At 45.7% G+C, this 21,860-nt stretch overlaps 1 protein-coding gene across 1 annotated transcript in view; it reads right to left on the reverse strand.

Moving 5' to 3' along the window:
* Window positions 1-2,094: 2,094 nt before the first annotated feature.
* Window positions 2,095-21,860, reverse strand: part of lgsn (lengsin, lens protein with glutamine synthetase domain) — a 33,810-nt gene continuing 14,044 nt past the window's right edge. Inside the window, exons 2-4 of the mRNA XM_078541837.1 lie at window positions 17,918-18,656; window positions 9,463-9,635; window positions 2,095-6,567 (exon numbers count right to left, since the gene is read on the reverse strand). Coding sequence (XP_078397963.1) covers window positions 5,389-6,567; window positions 9,463-9,635; window positions 17,918-18,656 — 2,091 coding nt within the window. The 3' untranslated portion in view covers window positions 2,095-5,388. The remainder of the gene's footprint in view (window positions 6,568-9,462; window positions 9,636-17,917; window positions 18,657-21,860) is intronic.

The following is a 21,860-nucleotide window of genomic DNA, read 5'->3' on the forward strand; positions in this document are numbered from 1 at the left end:
AATACACCCTTAACTGATGGGAAACTGCAGTTGCTGCTGGTGTCTGATCTGTAACAAACAGTCTCTGTCCTTCTATTGTCCGAAAGAGAAGCAATTACTGCCAATACTATGTTGAGGTTGCCCTCTAGTGATAGCTGCATTTTTAATCTTCGCATACAAGGCAGTCTCTGTTCATTGCCTCGTAGCTTACATTGCCTGCTGATGCAAGTAGCCTGTTTACATTTATGCACAGCTTGCTGCAGCTGAGTTGCTCTGGTGTTCCACTGATTATCTGGAGAATAGAGAATAACACAAAATTCCACACACGCCCAATAGTTAACAAAGGCAAATAAATTACAACACAATGCTAATTGTACCACATCACAGAAATGCACAACACAGGGATATACCGCAACACAGAGATATTCCGCAACACAGAGATATTGCACAGCACAGAAATATACAATGCAGAAAAATACCACAGCACAGAGATATACTACAGCACAGAGATATTCCGCAGCACAGAGATATTCAGCAGCACAGAGCTATACTGCAACACTGAGATATTCCGCAGCACATAGCTATTCCACAGCACAGAGATATTCCACAACACAGAGATATTCCGCAACAAAGAGATATTCCGCAACACAGAGATATTCCACAGCACAGAGATATTCCACAACACAGAGATATTCCGCAGCACAGAGATATTCCGCAACACAGAGATATTCCGCAACACTGAGATATTCCGCAACACTGAGATATTCCGCAACACATACATATTCCACAACACAGAGATATTCCGCAGCACAGAGATATTCCGCAACACAGAGATATTCCGCAACACAGTGATATTGCACAACACTGAGATATTCCGCAGCACAGAGATATTCCGCAGCACAGAGATATTCCGCAACACTGAGATATTCCGCAGCACAGAGATATTGCACAGCACAGAGATATTCCGCAGCACAGAGATATTGCACAACACTGAGATATTGCACAACACTGAGATATTCTGCAGCACAGAGATATTCCACAGCACAGAGATATTCCGCAGCACAGAGATATTACACAACACTGAGATATTCCGCAGCACAGAGATATTGCACAACACTGAGATATTCCGCAGCACAGAGATATTCCGCAGCACAGAGATATTCCGCAGCACAGAGATATTGCACAACACTGAGATATTCCGCAGCACAGAGATATTCCGCAACACAGAGATATTCCGCAACACAGTGATATTGCACAACACTGAGATATTCCGCAGCACAGAGATATTCCGCAGCACAGAGATATTCCGCAACACTGAGATATTCCGCAGCACAGAGATATTGCACAGCACAGAGATATTCCGCAGCACAGAGATATTGCACAACACTGAGATATTGCACAACACTGAGATATTCTGCAGCACAGAGATATTCCACAGCACAGAGATATTCCGCAGCACAGAGATATTACACAACACTGAGATATTCCGCAGCACAGAGATATTGCACAACACTGAGATATTCCGCAGCACAGAGATATTCCGCAGCACAGAGATATTCCGCAGCACAGAGATATTGCACAACACTGAGATATTCCGCAGCACAGAGATATTCCGCAGCACAGAGATATTCCGCAGCACAGAGATATTCCGCAGCACAGAGATATTCCGCAGCACAGAGATATTCCACAGCACAGAGATATTCCGCAGCACAGAGGTATACTGCAACACAGAGATATTCCGCAACGCGGAGATATACCACATCACAGAAATATACAATACAGAAATATACCATAGCACAGAGATATACTACAGCACAGAGATATACCACAGCACAGAGATATACCACAGCACAGAGGTATAATGCAGTACAGAGATATACAATACAGAGATATACCATAGCACAGAGATATACTACAATACAGAGATATACCACAGCACAGAGGTATACCGCAATACAGAGATATACCACAAAATAGAAACATATTACTACACAGCAATTTATCACAATACAGAAATTTACCACAATATGGAAAATACCACAATACACAAAACACAGATATACACCACATACACCCACAAAAAAAAAATTGTATTCCTTTTACTACATCTTGCAGTCTGTTAATCTTTTATTGTACAGGAATCATCCTTAATGCAGAAGTAAACCAAACTAAATGTCTTTTGTTCTGAGTATAGGCTAAACAGTCAAAGCAACTCAAAATTGCATAATTGTAAAAAAGTCCAGGAGAAAGGTAGTTGTGTTTCACTGATGGTTGAAATTCACACTCAGGCTTCATTCCCTCTGCTCTTTGGCTGGAAGTGGAGGGAAGAGTTGACTGAACTGTATCAGTTCTGCCTCTGTCTGGTAGCTGATATCTTGGAGAAGGCAGAGTGACATCCTTCTTCCTCCTGTGCCTTGTTTGATTACTTGTACGTTTTGAAAGAGCTATCAAATTAGTCCCAGCACCCCTGCTCTTTCCCCAAAACCCTGCTTTTCAAGTCTTTAGCCAATTCTCTTTAGACTGAATCTGCTTCTACCACTCTTTCAGACAGGACATTCCAGATCATAACAATTCACTTAATAAAAAAAAACTCATCACCCCTTAGGGGTTTCTTTTTCTCATTATCTTAAATCTGTGCCCTCTGGTTACCAACCCTCCTGCCAGTATCAAATCCCCACGTAATTTTGAACACCTCTATTAAATCTCCCCTAACCCTCTCTGCTCTAAGGTGAACAATACCAGCTTCTCCAGTCTCTCCACATATCTGAAGTCCTCTGTTTCTGGTAACATTCTAGTAAATCCCTTCTGCACCTTTTTGAAGGCTTTGACATCCTACCTAAAATGTGGAGCCTGGGACTGAGCACATTTCTCCAGCTGGGGCCTAACCCTTGTATCAGAAAGGTTTAGTGTAATTTCCTTGCTTGTGTACCCTATGCCTCTACTTATAAAGCCCAGGATCCCAGATGCTTTTTTAACAGCCTTATCAACTTGTCCTACCTCCTTTAAATCACGACCTGCCTATGCACTCTAAGCTTCATTATGAACTGGTCCTCTATGATGTTCAAGTAGCTGATTGTATTGTGGTAGTTGTGTCACTGAACCCATATTCATTCCAGAGACAATGGCCTGTAGTTTCCCAGGCCATTGAAGAAAGGCTTGGAGGCAGGGGGCCAGGAAAATAGGGGGAAGCCAAGCCAGAATTGCTCCCTGTTGTATTCCCACCATTGGAGCACCCACCCCACCCCTGATTTGTAGTTGTAGAGGCGGCCTCTCGGCAGCAGGACCAGATGCCGTCGGAGCCAGAGACTCCATGTCCCAATAAAGACGTCGCAAAGGCAAAAGGTCTATGCCCTGGTCAAAACTGATCCTGTGAGGCATTCCCCCTCCACACCAATGGCCCTACATGCCATGGACCTCTTAAATCTAACATTTTCAGAAGGCATCAGAGAGCACATCCATGTTGATGGGCCCTCACCCTCATCAACCTGCCTCAACAGTGCCCACCTCTTCCGATGGGGCTGTCGGTGGGACACGGCTGCTGGCCCTCCTTTAGTAAATCTCACTTCCCTGGTCCACCCACCATTCTTAATTGACAGCTTCTTAATTGACTACCCCCGAGGAGATTGAGACCAATGTCCCTGCACAGCCACTTCCAGGCTGCTAATCCAGAATTGAGGCCAAAGTCGGGATCACAAGCCAACCGGGAAGATCTAACCCAGTGAGTTCAAATTCCACCACAACAACATGAGAATCATATTTAAGTTTGAAACAAAGAATCTTGAAATACAAAGTTTGCATCAGTGTAAGTGACCATAAAACCCAACTGGTTCATGCCCTCCAAAGAAGGAAATCTGCCATCCTTACCTGGTCTGGGTTCATTTGTAGCTCCAGTCCCACATCAATGGTGCTGACTCTTAACTGCCTTATGAACTGGGCTAGCAAGCAATGTTGCCTTAAGTCAACCCACAAGGTTCCCACACAAGCCACGTACAAATCGGCCCCTTTAAGTTACAGCATGTGCAAGGCCGTGCAAAAAAATCTATACGGGCCTTGCATTTAAATAAATCACCCACACACACACACCAAACAAAAAATAGAGGGAACATTGTGAGCACACTACTCAATTGGACCAAATCCCTCTCAGGCATCTATAGATGAGCAATAAATGTTAGCCTTGCCAGTGATATCCACATCCCAAGAATGAATATATAGAACAGATCAGCTACCTGGGGTATATTGTTTAGTAACTGGTTCCCCGTGCTTTCCCTGTGTCCAGGACACACTGTTGTCTGTAAAATAACAGACAATGGTTGCTACACCCATTCAACGAAGTTGAACGGCCCTCTGTACAATTCACGTTTATCAGTGTTGTATAATTACAATATTTCAAAGCCTTACCTTTCCTTCATATGACTAATGCCAAGATTTGAATATGAATCCAGGACTCAGTTTTTGTTCATGCCCTCCCCCCATCTTCCCATGCAAGTTTACAGAAATGCCTCAGGACTCGTTTTTATAAAGTGCACAACAGTGCTTAATAGTTTTTGTTTTAATAATTTCATTGGCCCATTTTTAGATGGTGGCAAGACTCAGAGGCACTTTAATATGAAGAATCCATTCCTGCTTTCTGGGAACCAGGCTCCGTCTCTTTACTCTTGGGAACTGTTTTATTAAACTTAATGCCTGGAGGAATCTATGGTCCAATATTTCTCATATATCTCCTAGTATAAAAGCAAAATCCGCCACTTTTCAAATAGAAATAACTTAGAAGTAAATTATAAAGAAAAAATAAGACCTAATCTTCCCATTTCCTTAATCCATCAAAGTCCACTAAAATGTTACGTCATACAACTTTCTAATGTATTGTAGAAGTATCCATGACTCTATGACTCCATGACAGAACCAGAATAGAATTCGAAAGAATATGATTTCCTTCCCAAGGGTCAAGCTAACAACCCAAATTCCTCATCATCAAATCAAATGGTATAAGGACTCTTAATGTAGGGATTTACACCATCCTGCCAGCACATCCCAACTGAAAGAATGACAACTTGTTTTGTGAATGGAGAACTTTGAAACATTGTTATAAAGCGGTATGATCTTTTATATGTGATGTATTGTACACTAAATGTTGTATGATAGTGTATATAACATATTGCATACTATATTTGATATATTGTATATTATATATTCCATGTGATTTGTTGTATATGATAAGCAATATATAGTATGTAGTGTATGGTATGCTGTATATGACATATTGTATACTATATCTTACATGTGATCTGTTTTATATGATTTATTCTGTCTTATATATTATGCCTTATATATTCTATATAATGTGCTGCATATGATGTGGTATATGAGGTGTTATATATGATATATCGTATGGTATCTATGGATATTTTACTAAATGAAGTACTCTAGGTACTTGTCATCCTCGCCATCTAATGCCTGTGTCTTCAATTCAAATCGTTTGACAGCAATGAAATGTTGGATGAAAGGCTCGCCCAGTGCCCTCCGGATGCAGTGGTCATGTTCTAGCGCATCGAGTGCATCCTCCAGTCGAACGGGAATAGCACAGGGTTTCAGCGGGTGAAGAACGGGTGCAGCCCGTGTTGCATTTTCGGATGACTCCCTCCTGAGCCCATCCAGGCCCGCGGCCACCGTGGCGGCAAGGACAATGTAAGGATTCGCCACGGCTGATGCCAGGCGGTTTTCGAGACGGGCGCCTCCACCCCCGTGGAACTTGGCGTTAAAGGCACAGCTGTTGTCATTAGACCCACAGGTCACGTCAACAACCCCTTCACCTTTCCCATTGCTGTAGCGCTTGCGGCAGCATGGACTAGGTGCCACCAGGCAACTGAGGGCTGCAGCATGATGTGCCAGGCCAGCCTGCCACCTCTTCCCAATGCCCGACAGCTCCTGTGCTGCCGTTGGATCACAGAAGAGATTCTGCCTCCCATTCGCATCCCACAGAGTGTGGGCAAATGTCCCCGAGTTGCCAAAGCCCGAGGGCGTGAAGAAGCTGGCAGCGTTATCGTGTTTCCTTGCCAGCTCTTTGACGCCAGTCCTGAATGTGAAGGCATTGTCTGCTGCACCCATTCCAAATTCAGCTCGAAGCGAGACCTCCATTTGACCAGGCCCCCGGGAAGAGGAAAAGCTTTCAATGTCGACCCCAGCACCATACATGCCATCGAATAACTCCTGCACAAAGCTCTGGTCATGGTTATTCAGGAGGGTTGCAGCGGGGAAAGGTGCCGGTGTGTTTAATATCTGAGCAAAGCTGTAAAGCCAAAACTCGTAGGTGAAGGATGAATGCAAGATGAAACCATACGCCCGAAGCTGGTTCAGTTGAAGCTTTGCTATTTGTCTAGGGGACGTCAGAAGAGGGTTGCTCGTTATTGAGCAAGAATCACAAATGACCCTGGCTGTTTTTTCAGCCCATGGGAGGACTCTGAAGGTCGATATGTCGGGCATTAGGAGTATGTCACTATTGAAGCTGGGATGATCTATTTCATTTTCCTTTGGGCTCAACGTTAGCTCCAGGTAACCTCTTGGGAGGGGCATGCCATGAAACACTTTCTCCTGTGTAGGAAGCACAAGTTTGACTCAGTTAATCTCCATGCAGTTCTCTTACAATTCAAAACCATTTAGTGTTGGTAACTTAAAAGAGTTTTTACATCACCAGTTTAGTACATGGTAAAATGGTTGGTTGTCTTGATGTCCCTACAGAGTTAAAGCATTGTGTAGGTTTGTCTGGCAAACAGTACTGGCAGCTAATTTAATTGTATCTGCAAAATTAGATAGTTAAATCCAGCACTCTTTCAGAATCAAAGAAATACAAATGAAAACACACAAATAAGCAAAGGCCATTTGGCCCATTAAGTCTATGTTTTCCACCGACGAAAATTCATGTAATGGATTCTGTGTAAATATTCCTAATCCCCAAAGCACAAGCAATACTCCAGAAAGAAGATCCATTTTCATTCTCCAACCCTTCAGTCCTGGCCTGCAAGTCACGTTCCTCACTGCACCCATTGCATACCCTCCCCAAACACACCATCTCCTTATATGCTGCACAGAACTATTGTGAATTGAGGAGTATTTAATTAGGCATATAGAAACAGGAGTAGACCGTTCAGCCCTCAAACCTGTTCCATCATTTAATTAGATCTTGGCTGATTTGCATCTTTACTCAGTTTACAGGGAGATGGTGGTGTCGTGGTAATGTCACTAGATGAGTAATCCAGAGGCCCAGGCTAAAGCTCTGGGGACAAGGGTTCAGATCCCACCGCAGCAGCTGGTGGAATTTAAATTCAATTAATAAATCTGGGATATAAAGTTAGTCTCAGTAATGGTGAAGGAAACCATTAGTGATTGTTGTAAAAAACCATCTGGCTCACTACTGCTGTTTAGGGAAGTAAACCTGTCATCCTTACCTGGTTTGGCCCACATGTCAGTCCAGATCCACAGCAATGTGCTTGATTCTGAAGTGGCCTAGCAAGGGCAGTTAGGAATAGGCAACAAATGCGGGCCTTGCCAGCGACACCCACATCCCATGAAAGAATGAAGGAAAAAAAAAACCTGACTTGATTCCCTTAATACTCTCAATCTCAGTTTTGAAATTTTCAATTAGCCCAGCCTCAAAAGCTTTTCGGCGGGGAGAGAGTTGCAGATGCTCATCTACCCCTTGTGTGAAATTACCCCAGTCTGCAACTAATGGCAAATGAAATATCAGGTGACTAACAAAACAGTCTTTTAAACCACGCAGTGTGAAGGCCTGTTCCATGTATGCATATTGTTACCTTGAGGAACTACTGGCTCAGCTGTGACAAATAGAAGGCAAAATGGTTGCTCCAAACAGGTCAGTGCAAAGGATTGCAAAGACAATGATATAAGACACCCAGGGCTGATCAGGTGCTCTCTCTCCCTGCTAGGATCAGCCATGGCTCAGTGGATAACACACTTGCCTTTGAGTAAAAAGGTTTTTGGGTTCAAATCCCACTCCAGAGACTTGAGTACACAATCTAGACTCAGACTCCAGTGCAATACTGAGGGAGTGCTGCACTGATAGAGGTGCCATCTTTCAGATGAGACATTAAACTGAGGCCAATGGATGTAAATGATTCAATGGCACTTTGTGTAAGAGCAGGAGAGTTCTCCTGGTGACCTGTTCCAATACTTATCCCTCAACCAACATCACTAAAAGACACTTTCTGGTCATTATCACATTGTTGTTTGTGAGAGCTTGCTGTGCACAATTTGATAGCTGTGTTTCCTACACTACAATAATAACTGTAATTCAAATGTGCTTCATTGGCTATAACATTCTTTGGGATATACTGAGGTGATGAAAAGTGCTATAGAGATGCAAGTCTTTCTCAATTTAAATGAAAGTACAAGATAAGTGTAGCATGCTTGGAACAAAATAGATGACTTTGCACCTCTGATTCCCAAAGCTCCCCATCTCAGGGAGTTTCCTCACCTTATGGTTGGGTTTGTTCTAGACTCGTTGGTAGAGATTTCTCCCCTGTGATTAATCAATAACTTAATTGTCATTGTGACTACCAGGATGGTAGAAGCCAGAAATAACCTGGTCTTTTTTGGCCTAGTAGTCCCTATGCCTGGTCCAGAAATACAGCACGCTGAAATCCCCCAGTGCTAATATCCGTCAATGTGTTAAACTCAAAAAATAATTCAAGACAGTTGTTCAAATTGTTTGAAAATGGCAGTACAATGAGTGGATGATTAGTGTTAAATATATCTGAGATACAGGTCTGTATAGAAACTGTGCCTGTTATTTCTATATGAGTCTTCATGTTTTATTCCTCTCATTTATTCTTTTCCTGAGCCTCAAAGCTGTAGATCTCTTTTCCTCCTTCCAGCTTCTCCAACTCCCAGAATTTGCATGCTTTGAAAACCCAAAGATGGTGTCACCTAAACATGACTTATTGAATTGTCCTGTCTGCTATCATTGTGTATTCAACTTTGGTGGGACATCCTGAACTATGGCCTCTGCCCTAGACTTCTCAACATCAAAAATTGTGAAGAATCATTTCAAAGTTCTTTGTTTATATTGAGCTGATTTAAGGCAGGGAAGCATGGCACCAACAGGGTCCCATAATTAACGCTGAAATGAATATTGGACAGGGCATTAAGAAAGTTCCACAGACTTCAGCACAGGGAGTCAATGACTCACCTGATGGATCACAATTTATTCAATATTACACTGAGGTAGGTTTGTTTTTGCACTAAATCCAAACATAAGGTTTGATTGCACAACATTTGCACTCAGAGGTAAGGGTGCTCCCAACAAAATAAAACTACATGACAAAACTTGCCTGCTCACCATTGAACTGCAACATTAAACTGCCTGTGTAAATGTGGAAGGGATTTGAGTGCATTACCTTATATTTCTTAGGGGGCTTTCTTCAATCGGTCTTCAACCTTGTCCAGTTAAATGCAAATGACATACCATACCTGAAAAAAACGAGATGGAACAGTCTTCGATCTTGAAATCCCATGAAAGTCACTTGCTTCAAAACGGATAAACCGAATGTCTTCTCTTGTGATCTGTCGCTTCACTTGCTCAATAGTAGTGCTTGTTTGTGAAACAGTTGCGCTGTTATTCATAGGTAGCTGCCTCATGTTATCTGTAAGATAAAAAGAGATTATTACAACATTTATGGGCCTACATTTTTCGGTCGTCGGCACTCGCTATCGACGGACCTGGGAGTGGCCGAGAAACAGACTCCTGACCGTGATCAGCCCCCGGCTGCGATTTCACGCTGGCTGGCCAATTAACAGCCAGCCAGCATGAAACGCACACTGAAAAATTCAGCACTGCCGGGCTGCGGGCGGGAAGAGGGCAGAACGACAACCTCACCACGGGCACAGGTGAGCGCTGTGAGAGAGCTCTCTGAGGCAGACAGCTGCAACAGGGAGCTGTAGGCCTCCACAGAATAAAGGAAACCAAAAAAAGCTGCAAAATATGTCCATGCAGCACAATCAAGCACCTGAAAGCATACCTCATTAAAATGCTGTCCCCAGATATTTATTTTTATTTTATTTCCTAATGGAAATTTCATCCCGCCCTTGGATGAGGTTTGGTGAAAAATGTAAAGGCTGCCTGGCCAATTTGTCCATCTGCCAACCATAAGGTTGTACAGGCCACTAAAAATCGCAGACAATTGTACCATTAATGGGTTTAATTGCCTGCTTAATTGTCAGCGGGTGCGCTTCCGACTTTTGCCTGCACCCACTGAGTGAAATGTCACACAAGTGCGCGATGGCGTCAGGACGCTTACCCGACATCATCTTGTGCGATTTTATGCCTGATCAGGTCGGGCACGCGCCCACCTGCCCACAGGACGTAAAATTCTGCCCCATGGAGTCTACAACACAGAAATAGGCCATGCGGCCCAACAAGTCTATACTCATGACAAGCCTTCTTATATTTATAGAGCATATTTTACAACTTCAGGACATCTCAAAGCACCTTACTGCCAACAAAATACTTTTAAAGCGAAGTCACTGTTGTAATGTGGGAAACATGGCAGCCATATTGTGCACAGCAAGTTCCTTCAATTTACTAATTTGATAATGACCATCTAATCTGTGTTTTGTGATGTTGTTTGCAAGGTAAATATTTGATACATCAGTGACAGGGGAGAACTCCCCTGCTCTTCTTTGGAATAACAGCATGGGGTCTTCCACGTCCACATGAGAGGGTAGATGGGGCCTCAGCTTAATGTCTTCTCCAAAAGGCAGCATCTCCAAAAGTGCAGCTCACCTTTGGTACTGTACTGGATTGTCAGCCTAAATTTTGTGCTTAGATTTCTGGAATGGAACTCAAACTCAAACTTCTGACTTGGTGCTAACTACTGAGACATAGCTATGGCAGATTGTTGCTTCTGGGGAACTGCTATATGAGCATTTCTCCTTACACCCAGTCGATGCCAACTTTGCTAACAATCAACCTGTGAGTGGGGAATAGCACCAGTCCATATAGACTAAGGCTGTATTTCCTTGGGTACAGAAGACTGAGGAGTGATACTAATTGAAATGCTTAAGAGCTGTTTAAAATGATTAAAGGAATTGACAGGGTAGATAGAGAGAAACTATTTCCTCTGATGGGGGAGCTCAAGGAATACATTTCAATGCCTGAAAGTACCAATCGCACCAAACCTCGGGAGGTCATCTCCTCATTTAGGAAAATGTTCCTTTTGAAAGAAATCATCCAGTCGAGCTTCAAGTGCTTTCTTTGAGGCCAGACTGGAAAACCCTAGTCAAGACAAATTGCCATCTTTTGCAAGTGAAGAAATGGGGCAAATGGTTTTTAACACTTCTTCTCTATGGTTTCTGCCAAATTTATGTCAGGATATATCCCTCCATGGCCTCGCCCCTTCCCTATCTCCTCCAGCCCTACAAGTCTCCCAAGATATTTGCACTCGTACAAATTTGGTCTCTTTCATAGCCTTGACTTTTCTTTATCCCACTATTGGCAACTGTCTCTTCAACTGTGTCAGGAAGGTATTATAATTCTCATGCTATTATTGCAATTTATTGTCAAACAGAGAGTAATAGTGGGATGTGTGTGTGTCTGTGTGTGTGTGTGTCTGTGTGTGTATGTCTGTGTCTGTGTCTCTGTGTGTCTGTGTGTGTGTGTGAGTGTCTGTGTGTGTGTCTGTGTCTGTGTGTCTGTGTGTGTGTGTGTGTGTGTCTGTCTGTCTGTGTGACTGTCTGTGTGACTTAATTGAATTAGAGGTAGTTAGTCTGGGTGCTTCGTTGTAAGAAGAGAAATTAGGTCTAAAATGTTAAATAGGCAAACATGGGGAAGTTTAGAAAAATAGGTATCAAGGGAACATTTTCATTTTTAAATAAACCAGATTAGATTGTCTTCAAAGGAGGGGTGAACTGTGTCACCTAGCCATGTGACGTTTAGAAACGCTGGGCGGAATTTTCCGAGCCCACCAGCGGTAGGCGTAACAGGTGGCGTGCGCGGAAAATATGGCGTGAAGGCAGGTCGCGATCTTCCGCTCAGCCCGCCGACAGCGGGTCGCGATTCCCACCATCGATCGGCGAGGAGCTAACTGTAATACATCAGCATATAATTAAAAGGTCACCCCGCCAGGCTCTTGGAACCCCACCGCATCATCCATCCTTGTCGGTGGGAAAGCACGCTGACGTATTTCATACAGGACGCAGGCAGCGTGCACTTTGGGGGAACTGAGGTGAATGAGCAGCAGCGTTCTCCACAACTTGCCTGTTTTTTACAGACTTCAGGGGCACCGGGGTGTGGGGGCAACTGATGCCTAGCCCCGGAGGCAGCTGCTGAGGGGGGGGGGGGGGGGGGGGGGGAGGTGGCGGTGTCGGGGGGAAAGGGCCGGCCAGCCTCGGAGGCGACCGTTGTCGGTGGGGTTGGTGGGCCAAGTGCTGCCCTGGAGCTGCATCCCGCGCACAGGCAATGGAGGCAGAGGGCAGGGTAAATGAGGGTAGTGGCCACGCATTAGGGACACCTGTATAAACTGACCAGGCCGCTGTAACTGAGACAGATCAGGCACAGCCACAGTGATATGATTGGGATCAGGCTCCTAGCCTGCCCGCCCATGCAAGCAACGTGGAGACACCAAAGGGCCACCAAGCGCTCCAGACCTTACCCCACTTCCCCCCACCCTCCCGGCACAGACTGCGAGTCCGTCACCGCTTTACTAGACCACGGAGCAGTTGGACTGCACACGTTGTACAATCTCCTCACCACCGCTGACCATGTAGCAGTCACTGCTGGAGGCACTCACAGCCTCTTGCAACCTCAGCATCCTGGTTTGGACCAGTGTCCCCCATGTCGCAGGTTGACAGGGCAGCCAAGCAGCCCACTCATCTCTGGCCATCCGAGGGGTGACCAACACCCTCCGGGAAGCGATCACACAGGGCCAGGAAGGGTGCTAAGTACAGCCATGATAACCACGCTCTCTTTCTCTCTTTCATGCTGCAGGAGGACCACATGAGGATCATGGATCCTGGTGACCTAGCTGTATGCCTGAAGGCCTACAGAGAGCAGAGAAGATGAAAAAGAGAGCGACTGAGACACCTGGCAGGAGCAGCAATCTCGTGAAGAAAGGGCAGCAGGGGCTCCCACACATACTGCCCAGGAGTGACAGCGAGCCGAGGCTGGTCAGTGCCTAGCGACACCCAGGGTCTATAGACACCGCCTGCCATTCCTGCAGATGACTGAGAACTAGTGTCACTGATGGCTGCGCATGTCTAGGGACCTGGTGGCTCATACCTGCCACTTACTGCAGGACCTAGCACCAAGGGGAAATGGAGGGCATCCACTGTCAGTGGCTGTGAAAGTGACTGAGGTGCTCAATTTCTATGTCAGTGGCTCCTTTCAGGGCTCTACAGGTGACCTCTGTGGGATTTCACAATCCGCCATCCACAAATGCATCCATGAGGTCACGAATACCATCTTCTCCATGACTTACAACTTTGTGCATTTCGCCGGGGACCGGGACAGCCAGGATGCAAGGGCCATTGGATTTGCCCTGATCTCGGGATTCCCACAGGTGCAGGGTGCGATTGACTGTACTCGTGGCGCTCGGGTTTCCATCGCTACACTCAGTAGACTTCAACATCCACAAGGGCTTCCACTCACTGAATGTGCAGCTGGTATGCAACCACCAGAAATGCATCCTGCAGGCGTGCACATGGTTTCCAGGGAGTGTGCATGATGCCTACATCCTGAGTCACTCGCAGATCCCTGCAGTCTTCCAGGGTCCACAGAGGCTGCAGGGTTGGCTCCTCGGGGACAAGGGCAGGACGTGGCTGATGACACCCATGCGGCGGCCTCAGGCTGCAGCGAAGCGACGGTATAATGAGGCTCATGCTGCAGCTCACAACTTGATGGAGCAGACCATCGGGATGCTGAAGATGAGGTTTCGGTGCCTGGACTGGTCTGGTAGAGCCCTGCAATAGTCCGCAGAGGGTGTCACGCATCGTCACCACCTACTGCGCCCTTTACAACCTGGTGCTGCAACAGGGAGAGGACCTGGCTGAGGAGGGGGTGGAGGAGCTGCACGTCTCCTTAGATGAGGAGGACACCAACGGGGATGAGGTTGAGGGGGTCCTCGGTGGTGACGACGATGGGGATGAGGCTCTCGCACTGGTTAGACGAGGCAGGCGCACTCGGGAGGCCCTCATAGCTGCCAGACTTGTGGAGGATGATAACAACTTGCAGTGAAGTGTCCCCATAGATCCTCACATCGCAGCTGTGAACGTTTGACTCCAGTCCAGCTTATGGCCAATACCCTCTGTGAGAATGCTCCTGTCATGGAGATGCAGTGGAGGCCCTAATAGTCGCTCAATCGCAGGAGGATGATGACAACATGCAGTGAGGACACTCCAAAGATCTTCACATAGCCTCTGAGAATGTTTGACTCCAATCTGGCCCAGGGCAGATCGCTTGAGCTCCATGGTCAGAGACACAGCCATGAAATTTTAGACGCATCTGATGCTGTGTCCGCGATCAGCACCTCAGCCCTTCAGGAGTTGGAGCACAGCATCACTGGTTGCAGATGCTGTTGTGATGGGGGCCAGCCCCACCCTAAAGGAGCTGAAAGAACATGGAGAGTGTGAGAGAACTCTGTGGTGTCTGCCCACTACATTCTGGCAGCAATGACCAGCACAGCCGAGGTGCAGGCATCAGTAATGTTTCCAGGGGGTGTGAGGCTGGACCATTACTGTGGTCTGAAGGCTGCACAGAGCACAGGGAAGAGGCCCTGGACTGAGATACCTGCCTTTTATCTTGTGCAGAAAGGTTTCACATCTGAGTGACAAGAACACTGCTCATCAGAACAAGGAGCCACAGACAGGGAGACACTCTTAGGAGTTTATTGGCAATAGTGAACAGTATGTACAAGTGATTGACACCCTCCTTAGCCTGAGAAGCTGCAGAGGTCACAGGAAGAGGGGATTCGGAAGAGTCACCTAGGTGGATGGCCCCGGAGTGTGAACTTGCTGATCATCCTCCCTATGGGTGCCTGACGGCCCCTGGCTGATTTCGTGAGCAGAAGGGGTAGCTGGAGTGAGATCGAGCTGCCCAGCACCTCTCTCGCATAGACACTGTTAGAGGCTAACTATGGCATCAGCGATGGAGTTGAGCCCAAGCAGCAGTGCAGGAGCAATGTCTTGGACCAAGGTCTCCATGGCGGCCATCATCCTACCAGTGTTGACCTTGTTGCAATGCCAGCACTATCACCTCAGCCTGAATGTGGACAGACTCCTCCATCGTGCTTTGCAATCTGAGGAGTGCAGCGGACATCCCTTCCTGGTGTTCCCGAGCTTGCCTTTGCATCTCCAGCAACCGTGACATGACTGAGTCCAGAGCCCGTCATCTGACTCAGACTCAGCAACGTTCTGGCCTCCAGCAGTCCTCTGAGTGCCAGGGACCTGGGAAGATCCTGCCTCTGCCTGCTTGGATCAGAAAGTGCAATGTGCTCACCAGATTGTGATTCCAAGGCTACTCTAAAGCTAGGTCCCACCAAGGCATGTGTCTCTGCGCTGGTGGAGGGTGTGAGTGAGTGCTGTGATGGGACTTCAAGGAGGGTGCCTCCAGGTTCCTCTTCAGGGGTTTCTTCGGAGCTTGATTGGAGGCCTTGGGTCATGGACTCTGTCGGCTGTTTGTCAGATGTGCCTGCGAAAGCAAGGGGAGTTCATTAGTGCATGGCAGTGGCCTGTGAAACAGGGCACATCACTCACAGCATGGTTATCTGATGGATGTTGCGCTGCTGGATCCTCACTTGGTAGAGAAGCACCAACCTCACCGTCAGCACAGGACCGGTCCAGATCCTCGCCGGCCAGCTGGATGGCTCTGTTTTCAAATTCTGTCAGAACTTTGAATTCCGGCATCCCTCTACCTGTCTGCAATCTTTCCCTCCTATTGTGAGCCAGTTTGTCCTGCATGGATAGAGATGAGAAGAGTGTATCAGGACTCCTGCGAGGCCAGATGATAAGTATGTCTGGCCTGTGTGGGTGGTGAGTGGTGCCATGGATGGGATGAGGACAATTACGGTGTGGTGTGAAAGAGTGAATGGTGATGTCCCTTGCAGTGGTAGTGAATGAGAGCCCTGTGGATGTGTGCTGAGTTTATGAGTGTGATGAAAAGAGTGACTTACCCTGGAGGAACAGAGGAGATCATTCATTCTTTTGCAGCACTGGGCGGCTGACCTCCTCTGCAGTGTCGCGCTGACCACCGCTGCCATCACCTCCCAAGCCAGGTTGGTGACATTGCTACCTATCCTGTGGCCAGAGCAGGGATTGAGCACACCCCGGCGGGCCTCCACGACAACCAGCAGTCGCTCAAGAGAACCATCATTGAAGCGGGGGGGCTGCAGTCTTTTTTCCTTTGTTGGCCATGTCTCCCGGACAGCGGTGGTGAGCTGGTGGCGATGAGCGCTTTGCTGGTGGTTGCGTTTTAAAGATGGCAGCTGGCGTGATGCAACAGCGGGGTGATGGCGGGTGGGCGAATGAGAGCCCGCTCACCATGGAAATGGCGTGTTTCATGGGAGTCAGTAAATAATGAGGTGAGCGCGGGACGATAGGACGTGAATACCTGCCATTTTCGTCGGCAGGTAGGAATCCATTTTACCCTCCCACTACTGTACTTAGTGCAATTCTGGGAAAATTCCGCCCAGTGTGTTTATTTTTCTCAAAGATTACGGGTAAAACTTAGTGCTATGAGAGGGTTTTATTATCAGGAAGATAAAGTTGAAAGACATCGTGAAACAATGGGTTTTTGCATTCAAAGAGGAAAATATGTATAAAGAAGAGAAGACTGTTTGGGGGAAGGCATTTTTTATATCTACAAGTGTCAGCATCTATGCCTCAAGCTGCTGTCTTCAAAGGACTGAAGTTAAGAAAACTCACTTTGATTTCAACTTGTTCAGGGTATCATGTTTCTTTGTTTGGGTCTTTTAAAATCTGTGTGTCTTACTGTTGCCTTAACGAAAGTGTACTGGGAGTTAAATTGATTAGGGGGTTTAGAATTTATCATAATAGTAATTTGTAGATCTATGTATGTATTTAAAACTCATTTCTCTTATTAATAAATGTTTAATTTAGTTTTATAAAAACCTATAAGACTTGGTGGTCTTATTACTACTGAATTCAAGGCATGCATCTCGAAATTTATACAAATTGCAAAACAAGTTGTGGCAGTTGTTTCAAGTTTCCCTTTGGGATTTGTACAACTCAGCATTTACCAATGGTTGTGCCATAACAACTGCCAAGGCCCTAGGCTCTGGGATTCCCTCCCAAACCTCTACCATTCTACCCCTCTTGGTCTTTTAATGCACTCCTTAGAACCTACCCCTTTGACCAAGCTTTTGGTCATCTGAACTAATCTCTCCTTATTTGGCTCAGTTTCAAACTTTGTTTAATAGTGGTCCTGTGAAGTGGCTTGGGACTTTTTTACTACATTAAAGATGTTTTATATAGTTTGTTGTTATTGTTGAGGTTGGGAGATCACCATGGGAATTCTCCCCCTAGAAGTTTCATTGATTGCTTTATATTGTATTTGAATTGGCTGATTGCATTAACAGAAGAGTAAAGCACTAACCATGGATGTCTTGTGGTGCAGTGAATAGCGTCCTTACCTCTGAGCCAGAAGATCTGGGTTCAAGTCCCACTCCAAGGCTTGATGACCAAGGAAGGTGCAGCCAAACAGGTTGAGTATCAACTTGAAAACCCTTCCAACACATTACCATTGGCAAGTGGTAAGAGTGGGAGAGATTCCTGGTCAGCCATATGTTGGAAAGAAATTGGAGCCACTACCATCAATATCCAAAGCTCCAGACTACAGCATACATGTAAAAATGCATAACGCCGCAGCAACTCGGACTCCGAGTGTACTGTAATACACGATTACCAAGGTACTAACCTGGGGCTTTTGAACCTGAGTCATGCTTTGAATCTAGTTTGCTGTTAGTGAGACTAGATAGCTCTGATGTCTTCAATGCCGCTGCTTTGGTGTTGTTACTCTCTGAATTTTGGTCATCGGAAGTAGCCACTGCTAGCTTTGGTGGCTCATTGCCCCCAGATGTCTCACTTGGTCTCTGTGTTGTCATCTGTTCAGGGACCTTCGAACATGCTTTTGAGGAGGTGGCGTGTTTACCTTCTTCCTCTCTGGGCTTCTCTTCAGGGTTCTGCACCTTCAAACTGGAGGTCAAACAATTGCTTTCATTGTTCACTTTTTGCCGGCTGGTGATTAAAGGGCTCTCCTTTAGAAGGGCTTTCAATTCATCCATTGTTTCTTTTGAAATCCCAACCTTTGAAACAAATATGCCTCGAGTCTTTTCCTCCTCATTGCTTGTTTCCCAATCCTCTGTGGTCTTCTCTCCTTGATTTTGACTGTCTCCACCACATCGACTACACTTTCCGTCCCCACGTTGCTCACCTGTCACTGGGAATTCAGCTGGCTTGTGAAAGCATGGCCCTGTGACAGCTGACTGACCTGGCCTGTGAAGGTAGGAAGGACCTGTTGAGCTCGATGTGTGTTTCTTCTCAACTCTCTCCCAGTCCAAGGGTGGCATGTATTTCCCACTGACTCTGACACTCCTCTTCTGCCCAGTGCAGGAAACTCCACTACCATCAATTTCATCTGTTCCATCAGTCACTTCCTATCAATAAGATATTGCAATGGGTTACTAATTGGAAAGAACACAATCGCTTGAATGAACCAGGCTGGAACAAAACATATTCATCCCTGAGAGAGAAAAGCAATAACTAAAAGCACAATTTAAACCTGTATAAAATGTTTTGGAAAGCATTTTTTAAAATCAATTAGGGTTCATCATTGAGTCAGGGACAGAATATCAAAGCTTCTTTCAATTTTCAGGCACAACACAGCCACAGGCATGATGGGCTGAATGGCCTCCTCCAGCCCTCTATCATTCTATGGTTCTATGATGCTTTATAATTTCACTACTTGACTTGATTAAGAGTAGCAAATTTGCAAAGTACAGAATAAACCAAAATCATAATACCCTGTATTCATGTCGGGGCCCCTCTTTTCCCCTCTGTGGACGGGTGTGTTCACATGCCTACTTTCTAGGCTAACAGACACCAGGAAGTTAACACAACCCAGTAACAAGTGAGCTTGAACAGGTCAAAAAACAATGGTGCTAGCCAAGAAAAAACTTCTCAACATCTATTATCATAGTAGCAGGAGGGGGTCATTCAGCCCCTCGAGCATGTTCCACCATTTCATTAGATCATGGCTAATCTGTACCTTAACTCCATTAACCCATCTTAGGTTCTGTAACCCTCAACAACCTTTGTCAAACAAAAATTAGTCACTCTCAGTTTTGAAATTTATAATCGAAATTTATAATTTATAATTTAGCCTCAATAGCTTTCTGAGAGACAGGGTTCCACATTTCTACTATCCTTTCTGTGAAAAAGTGCTTCCTGGCGTCACCCCTGAAAGACCTAGCTTAATTTTAAGATATGGCCCCCACCCCATCAGAGGAATAGTTTCTCTCTATCTGCCCCATCAAATCTTTAAATCATCTTCAACACCTCAATTAGATCAGCCTTTAATTCTCCATACCTAAGGGTTATAAGTTACCCAAATTATAATTTAAGCAACCAGTCCTCATAATTTTACCTTTTTAGCCCTGATATCATCAGGTATTGCAACCTAAAGTAAATATCAGAGTCAGAGCTCAAACTAGAATCAACATCACAAAGAAAATAACAACTTCCATGTAATATTTAATTAAGAAAATATTTTGCAAATGTTAACATTATTATCAGTTTATTATTCTGATTTTCACTGCTCTGTTCTATGTTCGAGTCCTAATTTATTTTCTGCCTCTACTTATTCTGGTCTTCTTCAGCCACAGGTAACAGCAATAACGTTCATTTATATATGAGCTGGAGTCTGAGCTCCGGACGCTGCGGCACATCCGGGAGGGGGAGAGTTACCAGGACGCTTTATTTCAGGAGGCGGTCAGACCCGGTAGATTAAGTACCTCAAGTTCGGTCAGTGGTCAGGGTCAGCAGGGTGTGACTGTAAGTGAGGCAGGTAGAGGGATCCTGTGTTCAGGAACAGAGGAGCCTCAGCTCTTGACCTGGTCCAACAGGTACGAGGTAATTGCTCCCTGTGTGGATGAGGAACAGGGCTGTAGGGGGGATGAGCCAGCTGACCACTGCACCGTGATACAGGAGGCCATTCAAGGGGGGGGAGCAAAAAGACAAGTGGTAGTTGTAGGGGATTCTATAATTAGGGGAATTGATAGCATCCTTTGTAAGCAGGATCGAGAGTCCCACATGGTATGTTGCCTGCCCGGTGCCAGGGTGAGGGGCATCTCTGACCGGCTTGAAAGGATATTGGAGAGGGAGGGGGAGGATCCAGTTGTTGTGGTCCACGTCGGGACAAATAACATAGGTAAGACTAGGAAAGAGGACCTGTTTGGGGATTATCAGGAACTAGGAACTAAATTAAAGAACAGGTCCTCAAGGGTTATAATCTCCGGATTACTACCCGAGCCACGTGCAAATTGGCATAGGGACGCGAGAATAAGGGAAGTAAACATGTGGCTAAAGGAGTGGTGCAGGAAAGAGGGGTTCCATTTCGTGGGGCACTGGTATCAGCATTGGAACAGGAGGGATCTGTACTGTTGGGACGGTCTCCACCTGAACCGATCTGGGACCAATGTTCTAGCGAAAAGGGTAAATAGGGTGGTCAACAGGACTTTAAACTAGAAAGTGGGCGGGGAGGGAAGGGTAAAACTCCAAGAAGTATGACTAATGGGAAACAAACCAGCAGGTTAGCGTGTTGGGGGGTGGATTCAACTTCATGGTAAATTATGAAAAAACTGAAAAGCAAGGAGAGCCCAGAGAGGCTATTAAAGTCTCCAGAACACAAAATAGGACAGAGTGTTTGGAAAGGGCTAGGAATCTAACTTCAAGCACATCAGGAAAAGGGATGACAATGAGAAAGGGGACGGGAAATACAGGACTGAATGTGTTGTATCTGAAAGCAGTATATGAAATAAGGTAAATGAGCTTGTGGTGCAGATTGAAATTGGCAGGTATGATGTGGTGGGCATCACGGAGACATGGCTGCAAGGGGATCAGGACTGGGAGCTAAATATCCAAGGATATACATCCTATCGAAAAGATAGGCAGGTTGGCAGAGGGGGTGGGGTTGCTTTGTTAGTAAGAAATGAAATTAAATCGATAGCAAGAAATGACGTAGGGTCAGATGATGTAGAATCTGTGTGAGTAGAGTTGAGGAACCGCAAAGGTAAAAAAACCATAATGGGAGTTATGTACAAGCCTCTGAACAGTAGTCAGGATGTGGGGCACAAGATACACCAGGAGATAGAAAAGGCGTGTAAGAAAGGCAAGGTTAAGTGATCATGGGGGATTTCAATATGCAGGTAGACTGGGAAAATCAGGTTGGTAGTGGATCCCAAGAAAAGGAATTTGTGGAATGTCTACGAGATGGCTTTTTGGAGCAGCTTGGGGTGGAGTCTGCTAGGGAACAGGCAATTCTAGATTTAGTGATGTGTAATGAGGCAGATTTGATAAGGGAGCTTAAGGTGAAGGAACCCTGAGGAGGAAGTGACCATAATATGATAGAATTTACCCTGCAATTTGAGAGGAAAAAGCTGGAATCAGATGTAACGGTATTACAGTTGAATAAAGGCAACTACAGAGGCATGAGGGAGTTGCTGGCCAGAATTGACTGGGGGATGAGCCTAGCAGGAAAGACAGTGGAACAGCAATGGCAGGATTTTCTGGGAGTAATTTGGGAGACACAGCAAAAATTCATCCCTAGGAAGAAGAAGCATACTAAAGGGAGGACAAGGCAA

This window comes from Cetorhinus maximus, chromosome 5 (genome assembly GCF_964194155.1).
Source record: "Cetorhinus maximus chromosome 5, sCetMax3.hap1.1, whole genome shotgun sequence".
NCBI lineage: Eukaryota > Metazoa > Chordata > Chondrichthyes > Lamniformes > Cetorhinidae > Cetorhinus > Cetorhinus maximus.